General features: G+C 33.0%; 1 protein-coding gene across 1 annotated transcript in view; it reads left to right on the top strand.

The window, feature by feature from the left end:
* The first annotated feature begins 370 nt into the window (after nt 1-370).
* LOC110039230 (protein-tyrosine-phosphatase PTP1) overlaps nt 371-10,851 on the top strand; it is a 28,202-nt gene continuing 17,721 nt past the window's right edge. The window contains 5 exon segments of the mRNA XM_020744227.1: nt 371-508; nt 511-698; nt 3,670-3,766; nt 3,947-4,029; nt 4,112-4,249. Coding sequence (XP_020599886.1) covers nt 469-508; nt 511-698; nt 3,670-3,766; nt 3,947-4,029; nt 4,112-4,249 — 546 coding nt within the window. The 5' untranslated portion in view covers nt 371-468.

The raw sequence follows: 10,851 nt of genomic DNA, 5'->3' as shown, positions 1-10,851 counted from the left end.
TCTTTTTTCTTGCGTTTCTCGGCCTGCATTTTCGATTCCTCTTCGATTTCCATTATCAAGGATCTTCCGTTTCCATTCTCACTGGGCTTTCTTCGATTTCCAACAACTCTAAAACCTTAATTTTTTCTGATTCAAAAACCCTAAAAGATGTGATGAAGATCGAATAAAGGTGCTTCGTGCTCTCCCCGCTCGAGCATCGTTTGGTTTTCTGATGAAATAAATTTTAACATTGCTTAATTTAATTTTTTATGTCATGGGAGAAAGGGCGGAGATCGGAGGTGTCCGCAAGTAATAATTTCTCAAGATTGAGGTCGCGCATGCATCTCCAACTTGCGGAGTACGATTATTACGCGCAAGAGTTCCTGTTAACCGTCTCCGCGTTCGTAGCTGTTCCGGTCGATAGAAAAAGACCTACGCAGCCCATCAGCGACGGGGAACTCTGCGATCTGCCGTCGACGGCGAAGGCCAATGATGGCCGGAGGCTCAGCCCCCGCTCACTCCTTTCCCACCTGGAAGCCGGACACCTCGGCTCCTTCGCCTCCTTCGCCTCCTTCGACCCTGCAGTTCTCTGCTCCAATCCACCGCCGCCCATCTGCCTCTCACCCGACCAGCTAAAACAGTGCTCCGAGGCCCTAGCCACCTTCAAGAGGAAGCTCCTGACTCCGGGCAAGATTGCCCAGGAATTCGATCGTATCCAGGTCCTCTTTTTTGGTTTGCCTAGTATTTATGTTCTGGTATATGGCTGTGAGTGTAGCTATCCGCCATGTTTTTAATCATATGAATTTTTATTAGAAATGCGTCAACATAGGGCAGAAAAAGAGAAAATGCTTACATTTTTTGGCAAGCAATAAGGTTCTATAAGCTTATTCTATTCTGCATTTACTTTAAGGCTAAATTTATTTAGTGCATTGAAGGGGCTGTTTGAAATCAAGTAGGTGCTACAAATAAAGAAGTAGTCAAGCAATGCTAACGACTCCTTGGGGAAAATGGTTCGGGAGAATAATGAAAGGAGGGAGAGGGAGAAAAAAACATAGGAATTAGGGAGAATCTAGATATTCTTCATTACCTTCTTTGCAGAAAAATGCTTGCTTATATGTTAATAGTCCTTTATCATTGCAAATCAAATCTATTCTACCAGAGCACGACAATCAAAGTTTGTATCCAATAGAAATTTATTAAGTCTTAAGGGTGCTACACCTTTCACAAATCTTCCCATATCAATGTTTTTATCCTATAGAAATTTATCACTCTCTTTTCTTGCTTTCTCCATTCAAATTTCTCTTATGAATATTCCAAAAAAAATGGGCAGGAGGCTCTGGAAATACCTGAATGGAAGGAAGCAGTTCTTGAGAAAAATAGGACTTGATGATGGACTTTGCCTAAAGGGAAGGTTGTAATTGGTTGCAAGTGGTTGTTTTAAATGAAGTTTAAATTAGTTAAGGCTCTCAAGGACTATATAATCCGATTAGGATGATCATTAGATGATCCGATTAGGAGAGTAGTTGTTTTAAATTCGACTTGTGTTAAGAAAGGCAGAGGTAGACCTAGGAAGACTTGGGCTTATTGTATTAAAAATGATCTTAATTTACTAGAACTAAATGAAAATATGACACTAAATAGGACGCATTGGAGAAAAAGGATTCATGTAGCCGACCCCACGTAGTGGGATTAAGGCTTTGTTGTTGTTGTTGTTGTTGTTGTTGTCTCAAGGACTATATAAAACTTGATCGGTTGTTGAAGGGTTCACCCAAACCCATAACATTAACCACATGGATCATTTGCATAAATAGAAAAATTGAATTTTGGATGAGTCTCACTATTTATAACGATGAATCTCGATTAAATTTATACATCAATTGATTATTACTAATGAATTCTTCAAAATAAACCTTGAAGAAGTATTTTATATTGAACATACAACTAGTTTTGAGTTGAAATTCGACTCATAGGTATCCAATCGAAAGAATTTTTTATATGATCTTAAATACTCTGTAGGAAATTGATTTGAAAAATTTACTTGGTCATTAAAATTTCAGACCTACAAGCAAGCCCAAATTGAATATACTATCTACATGTAATACTTAAAAAAGAAAGACACCAAACTTTATGGCTTATATGGATGGCATTATTTTATAGATGATAATGTGGATGAAATTGAACTGTTAAAGAGGAATTTAAAATCAAGAATGTAGGAAATTTGTAATGTAATCATCATGTGTGGGTGCACACCTATTGACGCTTTGATTGAACTGAACATGAAGCTTAGAGAAGATAACATTGAAAAACTTATGGATGTCACTCGATACCAAAAACTAATGGGAAAATTAATTTATTTATTCCACACAAGGCTACACTTTGCCATTATTGTAAAACGACTAAGACAATTTTTGTATTCACTACTAAAACAAAATCTAGAGATCACGTATGTAATTTGATGCAGTTAAAGAGTTGCCCTAGAAATGGAATATTTTTCAAGAAAACACTCCACGCAATATTGAAGCTTATATTGATGCAAATTGGGTTATATTATGGACAGAAGATCCATAAAACTTTACCTTGGCATTGGACAAGCTTGTCACATAGAAATGCAAAAAAAAGTAGTTGCTTGAAGTAGTGCTTGGATCTTCCTTTCAGCAATCCTTTAACATAGGCAATGTGGTGTGCAAATTGCAATGGTCAACATGGGTTTTGGTCCACAATCCTTTCTAGCTTGAAGAACCAAGCATGTTAAGGTTGATTTTCACTTTTAAAGTGATAATTTGAAACTTGAATTATCTTGCATGCCTTTTATTCCTACTCCCACAAAATCACATATATTTGTGAAAGGTTGATTGCCACTTTTAAAGTGATAATTTGAAACACGTAGCCTATTCAAATTAATTTTGATTTTATCATCTGCATGTTGTGCTTGATTAATATGTACGAGCTAACTTGAGGGTTAGCATAGAAAATAAGGATGCATGAGAGCCAAGGAGGTGTCAACTAAATTAGGAGATAAATGAAAGTGATTATTGCATCAGGACAAATTTCTTAGAAGGAAATGAATGAATGGTTACCACAAATAGTTGGAAGGTTCTTTTCAGTTTGATTCTTAAAATTTTATCTTTCTTTTGCTAGTTGTCTTAGAAATTTAATGTGCAAGGATGTAAAGCATCCTATAAATATTCTGCTATTGTTTTTTATTATTAATAACTTTAGAATTTAAATTTCTTTCCAAATTTTCACACTGCAACTAGCTTTAAATATTGAAAGAAGGGTAAATCTTGTGAAGAGCAAGAGGATTGCATTGGTGAGAAGAGGAAGAAATTGCAGCAATGAGAGGATAAAGAAGATCAGTGGTTACATCAGGATGAAAACAACAACATATGGAGGAGAAAGAAGACTGCAGTTGGTAGCATAGAATGAGCAAGAGAAGTGGTGAAAAAAAGTTAAATGATATAAACTGTAGCATTACATGGATTTAAGTTTATTCTGCTAAACTAATAAAGAGGCTAAATTTTGAATTTTGTAAACTCATGATTTAAGACCCAAAAAAAAACCAATTAGCAGAACATGATCTAAGTCCTTGCTAAATTTTGTTTAAATATCATACCAAATAGGCCTTATATTTTGTTCTCTTTATTTATGTTTCCTTGTTTTCTTAGTGATCTTTTGATAAATTATTCACAGGACATGAGGGTAAGAAAGCTAGACGTGCTAAGAAAATGTAGAGTTGCTCTTCACGCCGACAATTTGGCGAAAAATCGTTATACAGACATGATACCATGTATTCCTCATAATACCTTTTTCATTTTGTGCTCATAGAAATGTCAAAGAATGTGATGTGATGGACTTATTGAAAAATTTTTCATTTTGTGCTCATAGAAATGTCAAAGAATGATGTGATGGACTTATTCTATAAATATTATTTAGGATTAATGGAACTTGCACTCTTTTACTCTTTTAGATGACAGCTCAAGGGTTGTACTTAACTTAACTGAAGAGGACAATCATTTTAATGGTGGCTATATAAATGCGAGCTTTATTACGGTGTGTCTACACTTGTCTCATGGTTTTTAATTTATAAGTATATTATATGCAAGATCTCTTTTATAATATATATCTATCATAGGCTGGTTTTTCAGAAAAACTCTCAAGGTTTATTGCTACTCAAGGTCCACTTCCAGATACCTTTGAGGACTTCTGGGAGATGGTAATACAATATCGTTGCCCGGCCATTGTGATGCTCACTGCAGTGGATAATCCAAAGGTAGTTAATCATGGAAATTTTTGGGAGCAAATCATTTTTTTTGTAGAATTCATATTATTGATGAAAGAATGATTTTTTATGGTTTTGTCAATATATAATACATTCTTACCTATTATCTTTGTGGTTTGTTAGATCACATTGAGGTACATGCATTTTGATGGTATCATTTTTTTTCTAATAGATATGTTCTCTCAGAAGAAATTCAGCATTTAAATTTGAATGTGCTTCATTTGTTATCATTTTGAATTATTGTCTAAACAACTTTAAGCATAAATATCGGTTGAGGGAATGAATAAAGTGAGCTTACTGACCACGTCTTTTTCATAATGCAAAATATGACTTTTTTTTTCTTTTTGGCTAACAACTTGCAAATGTATCCACTGAATATCAACTTGGCTAAATAAGCTACGATATGTAAGTCAACATTATTAACATCTAAAAAGCAGCTACTAGTTAGTGAAAGAAAAATGCTATAATTTATCATTGATTACCTCAAAATAGCATTTTTATACTTATGAACTAACATTATATATTTATAGAAGATTAGACTACACTAATAAACACCAATTAATGGATTTCACTAGAAATTTAAACTGTTGTGCAGTCTAGCACTACATTTAGTATTCGTATATACAGAATGATTATGGATGCAAATATTTGGTATGTGTTTATTTTAAAAAAACAATTAATAAAATTCAATCAAACATGCTTTTAGTGATATCCCTTAAAAATTACTAAAGAAATTTGAATTAAGAAATTAATTATTTATTTTGTACTAATGGATGAATTATTTTATAAATGAAACATTTCCTTACTGATATCATCATTCCAGTAAAGGTTAATAGTAAGTTCACACTAGTGAACCTAGACTGGCTTCTTGGTGGTATTAATTTGTTGGAAGGTTGCACATTCTTGAAATATTGCATGTATTGCAGTAAAAGGTAAAAAGATACAAAACTATGTAAAACTTATTAACCATGCATGTACACAACGAGAGCTATCATCCTTAATGAAAGCCAAAGGAGAATAACTATCATTTACAGTTCTAATATAAAACTATCATCTAAGTCAATCTGTGCACAATGTTGAGTTGTGCTCTATTAGTGCTTCTGATAGTGTGACAAAAAAATAACAAGAGTGTAAAAAAAGCATGATCACGACTCATGCTTGGTAGGTTATACCAAAATTTCTTCTCCATAGAGTGTCTAAGGAAATGATATTGCTATTATCCCTTTCAATAATAATGCCCTTGGTCTTGTACATCCAAGGCTGAATAATATCTTTAACATAAAGAATGACACTAAGCTTAATTTGAGCATCATCCCAATGAATTGCACGTTATCCGGTGGCGGCTAAACAATGACCTTGCTCATCACGAATAATAACACCAATACTAGAAAGATAAAAAGGGAGAAGTGCTCCATCAACATTTGCCTTGATCCATTCTGGAGGGCGGTGGCCTATGGGTTCAAAAAAAGAAAGGTAAATTAGTCTTGAAGTCTACTAGTAACTGGTGCTGCGGGATAGGAAATTAGGATATTGCTATAAGAGATTCCAAGATTGTGACCGCAACAATTCAAGGTGTGCCAAAAGGTTCTTTTATTTCTGTTTCTCCAACTATGCTGGTTTGCATAACAATATATTCGGGCTGCAACACAGTTATGTTTGGTCACTATAATTAACTCTTTAATGACCTCCTCGAAGCTAGTAAAATATAAAAATTGACAAGATCATTCCCCATGTATCGAGCACATATAGTATTTGAATCAACACTCTACATTTAAGAGTGATGTGAGTTCTATATTCTTCCTCATCACAACCTCATTTGCATTGCACATCAATTTTAAGGTCCCTCTTCTTAAGCCACATATTTTTATGAACTGCATCAGGGGTTAGCCTTCACCAGAAGAATTGCTCTCTTGAGTGTAATCTAAGTTTACAGAGCCATTTAAAACTTTGTGTATTATGAGAGAATAAAGCCTAACAAGAAAATGAAGTAATAGCTCTACCCAAAAGTTCTTGACCAGCTTCAGTTGGTCTTGACTAATATCAGAGAAAATCCTGACTTCTTCAATCCTTTTAGCCATTTTTTAACCACATATCTGCTGAATTTCGGTTTGGTTTTTGTTTCCATTGTTAATTAGAGCTACAACTTTGCAAATTTTTGGTTTTTGAACATTAATAAAGAGGGCCATGCTGTTAGTGGGGTGTCAAAAGTTCAATCATGATTGAACAATTGAATGTAATCCCCCGAACATATTTTCCACTCGAGGATGTGACAGACTATGAGCACCATCTGTGTGATAATATGCCAGGTAGTGGAATCACCTTTATGCTTTCGGTCATCCCAAGGATGCATACCATATTTTTTAATCAAACATTTGTGAATGAGCGAGTTAGGATTATTAACGAAATCCCTAGCCAGACATTTCCTCAGAGGTCCAAGAAGATTGTACATTTATCATATGCTTGCACGTAGTGTGCTTAATGTATTATTTATTAATTTGATTCAATACTACTCATAGAAAGAAAATAAATCACTTCAAAACTTTAGAAATAAATCATAAGGATGGAGACAAATACACCAAAAGCAGGGTGTCTTTTGCCGTGAAATAAGTTAGTTCTCCTCCTTTTTGATCCTTGTGTTAGGTTTAGCTATCATACCGAATTTGATAGGAATGGGAGGCTTTATGATTGGAGTGATGGCTGGAGATGTCTATGAAGGGTGAGTTTAGGATGCTGAGATGTGTTCTTGAAGTTGTTGGCAGGATGGGGTGGTCTTAGGGGGGATTTGGATGTGGTGGTACCAAAACTAGGTCAAAGGTACCTAGTTTGAGCTGCTTTACTCTAATTTTTTGAGAAGAAGATAGCTAAATCATAGGAAATGTTTGTTGAAGGTCAATTTAAGAAATGTAATTGTGATATTGAGTTGATGGGTTTAAATGGTTTAAGGGAGTGCAGGAGGATGGAGATTAAGACTAGGCAAGTTTAACTTAGTGTTTGCAATGGGCTTTAAGCTGTTCTTCAAAAAATATTTTGATGCCTGTGTTTGTTGAGAGCATCTTACAAGAATGTTAGGATACAGGAGCGATTTCGGAGTAGTGTTATATATGAAAATAGCAAGCACTATGGATAACTGACTTTCTCATCATTGAAGGTTAATGATTGGCCACAAGGCTCCAAGCAATTTAACAATTTCTCAAATTTTTTTAATCACCAAAATTAACATTTTTATGTCATTCCAACGCTTGATATGGAGATTACAATGACTCTTAAGTTACCTTGATTCAAAAAGAAGATTTAAAAAATGGAGGGAAAAGAGGGCTTTTCATATTAACTAAGCGGGGAAATTTTCATCTAAAAACACTTGTTACAATTTTCATTCCAAGGAAAAAATCAAATAGTGGCGAAGCTTGTTCCGATCTGGCTTTGCAAATGTTTGCTTCAAAGCGCGGAGAGTCGAAGGTGCGCTTGGCATCATAATCATGTGTGAATGTGGCCTATTGTAGCATAAATCATTGCTTATGGGAGTGGGCACTCTTGCGGGCTTGGGTTATGGACTCGATTGAAATTTGTTTATTAGGTTAGAGTTGAATCAATTAGTTATTTAACATAAAACAACATGACTTCAAACCCTAGCCTAGTTCAAATAATAGAGAGGACACTAGCAAAAAAGAGGAGGTGCTATCTTGGCCACTTCAAACCCTCTCCTACGTAAGCATCAGAGAGGAGACTCACCTAACCCACTTTAAAACCTCCTCTGTTGTGCAACATTACCCTGCGACTTTTCCCGTTGACCAAACCTGCAAGCATCAACCCAAAGTTCGACGCAACAAGAGACCATAGCAACCAATGCTTCAATGCCCGTGTGAGTTATTTTATAATGCTTTGAATACACAACATCAATTACTCCTGTATCTTTATTTTATGAGATTCATATTTTGATATTTAATAAATGGTTAATTTGGCCCATTTCCCGACACAAATTTTAGAATGAATTCTTTGTAGAAATTCCGTACAAAGCTCTTTAGCTTAATCACTTTACTTACGACTTGAGATTTATATTTATTAAAAGAAGTTCCATTAATAATTGAGATTTATGAATATAATTTTAATATAATAATTAACAAAATGAATAATTCGTTGTTAAAGTTTTTATAAGAATTTTTATATGACACTAAATAGGACGCGATGGAGAAAAATGATTCATTTAGCCTACCATACTTAGTGGGATAATGGTTTGTTGTTGTTGCTTCACCTACAATTGATGTAAAACCCTTGATGTTTTTAATCAATTGATTTGACTATTTCCTTTGAGTAAAATGCTTGCCTACTCATGTAATGCAATTTTTCTTAATATTATCACTAGATAACAATTAAACACTTGAAGGGTAGTTTATTACTTTTTGTACTGTGAAGTATATTTTATTATCTTTCTTTAATTAAAAATCAATTAATGGATCAGAAAGTAATATTACTAGAGGGGAGTTGCTTGCTTATCAAGAAAGTGTATAAATTAAAACAAAGTTTATATATGGAATGAGGCATTTGTTGATATTACCGAAGAATCTAATGTTCAACTGCGAAAAGTAATTTAAGATGCATGTTTGTTAAGACAATATATATATATATATATATATATATATATATAGATATGTATATATAGAAATATTACTTGTTCTTAACATAATGAGAAAATATACTAGCAGTGTATAACTGCTGAGAATTGGTATCACTTGTTTTGCAGCTTTTTTTTCAATCATAAAAAACGTACACAAGCAAATAAAATTTAAGACCTAATGTTTGTTTCTAAAGATTGGTGCAAGTTCAGATTTCTTGTTGATTAGAAAGGGAAGAAAGGTAAGGAGGCTATTCTTAAAACAAAATTTTGGATTGATGCTTCTTACATTTTGAAGGTTACAAGCTCAATTATGAATATGTTAAGATCAGTAGATGGTGAAAGTGGCTTGCAATGATATGGATGCTTTAGTAGACAGTCAATGATGTAATTGGTGATGCCTTTAGAGGAGATGAATAAAGGATGAGCAAATGAAGATGTCAAATTTGACAACCATTAAATCATGTTGGATACTAAATTAATTTAATTGTTTTTTATAAAAATAAGTCTAAGATAATCTTAATTGGTAGTTGATGTAAGATGTAACAGATTAGTGGGTGTCTCAAATAAAAGAATGACTATAAATGAAAAATTTTACATTTATAATCATTGTGACAGTTTATTTGCAACAAAGTGCATCATTCATCATAGAGATAAAAAATCTCTATGTATAATTAACTAAAGATTTTAGCTAATTTTTAAGCTTTAATTGATTAATTTTTTTCTTAACGTGACATAATATAATATAATAGTGTGATAGATATATGGTGCAACAATCCCAAATTTGCAAAAATTTACTTTTAAAATCTCAGAAATGGTTTATAGTGAGTGTGAGAGAAAGTGGAGTTATATATTCATACAAAATAAATTAAAATAAATAGAAATTTTAATTTACAGGCCAACTCTCCAAGTTTGTCTTCAAGTTATGTATTTGCATCACATTTTTTTTTCTGTTCTATATCAAATTTTAAGTAATTTAATAAATAATCTGTATTTTTAAATTGTTAATAAATGTATCAATATATTTGTTGTTTTACTCATGTAAGGAGCGCTTTGCTTAATAAAAGTGTCATTTTGCTTTGCTCTTTGAAGTAAAAAATAAACTCTTGCCCATTTTCTTACAATTTGTACTTTAAAAATACTTGTTCCAAGGTCGACTTTAAATGCAAATTGATATTCCAAGGTCGACTTTAAATGCAAAATGATATTCTGAATTAAAATATTAAATCCCAAAATAAAAAAAATGTTAATTCTGAAATTTAAAATGTAGAATTTAATTTATAATAAATTGTTTTCTTGATTAAGCTTATGTGATGGTCTTTGATTCTTCTCCTATTTTGATCATCTTGATGTTTTACATCATTTTAGTTTTGGACATTGTTGGTTTTTTTTGGGAATTAAGGCCATAATGATTTTCGAAGTTTGAACATTCATTATGTTCCCTTATTTTACATTAGTAGCTTAGATTAGGAGTTTATTATAAAAGCTACCATTATTTTGTTCTTGAGCATTTTTTTTCAATGTGGAGCTTTCAAACCACGTGCACAAATTTCTAAAATGCTGATTGATAATTGTCCATTATATGCTTGAGGTTAAATCGTTATTTCTTTTTCTAATTTAAGTTAATTAAAATCTAGGTAATTGTTAGATTCTGCTGCCTGAGGGTAGAATGTACTGAGCATGTAGTTTTGGTTGGTGGCAAGGGGAAATTCAATTTTGTTTTACTGTCATTTTTTTTATTAATGGACCTCCTTTTGAATAAAAGTTTTCTAGCTACTTTTCTTGAAATTAAACCTCAATGAGCAGCTTTATGCACTGAGTTTTGAAGCTTCTTTTTGAATCAACTTCCCACAATATGCTTAAGGTTAAATCGTTGAGTGTTTTCTGAAAAGAAGCTCAACGAAATGTGCCCTTTGTTAAACACAAATTGCAAGCAATCCAATGTATTCTCAATGTCAGATAGTCGTTCTTTTGGAACAGATGC

The sequence above is a fragment of the Phalaenopsis equestris genome, unplaced genomic scaffold (genome assembly GCF_001263595.1).
Source record: "Phalaenopsis equestris unplaced genomic scaffold, ASM126359v1 Scaffold235881, whole genome shotgun sequence".
NCBI classification, from domain to species: domain Eukaryota; kingdom Viridiplantae; phylum Streptophyta; class Magnoliopsida; order Asparagales; family Orchidaceae; genus Phalaenopsis; species Phalaenopsis equestris.
The sequence above is the reverse complement of the archived record's forward strand: the minus strand, read 5'-3'. Positions and strand labels throughout refer to the sequence as shown.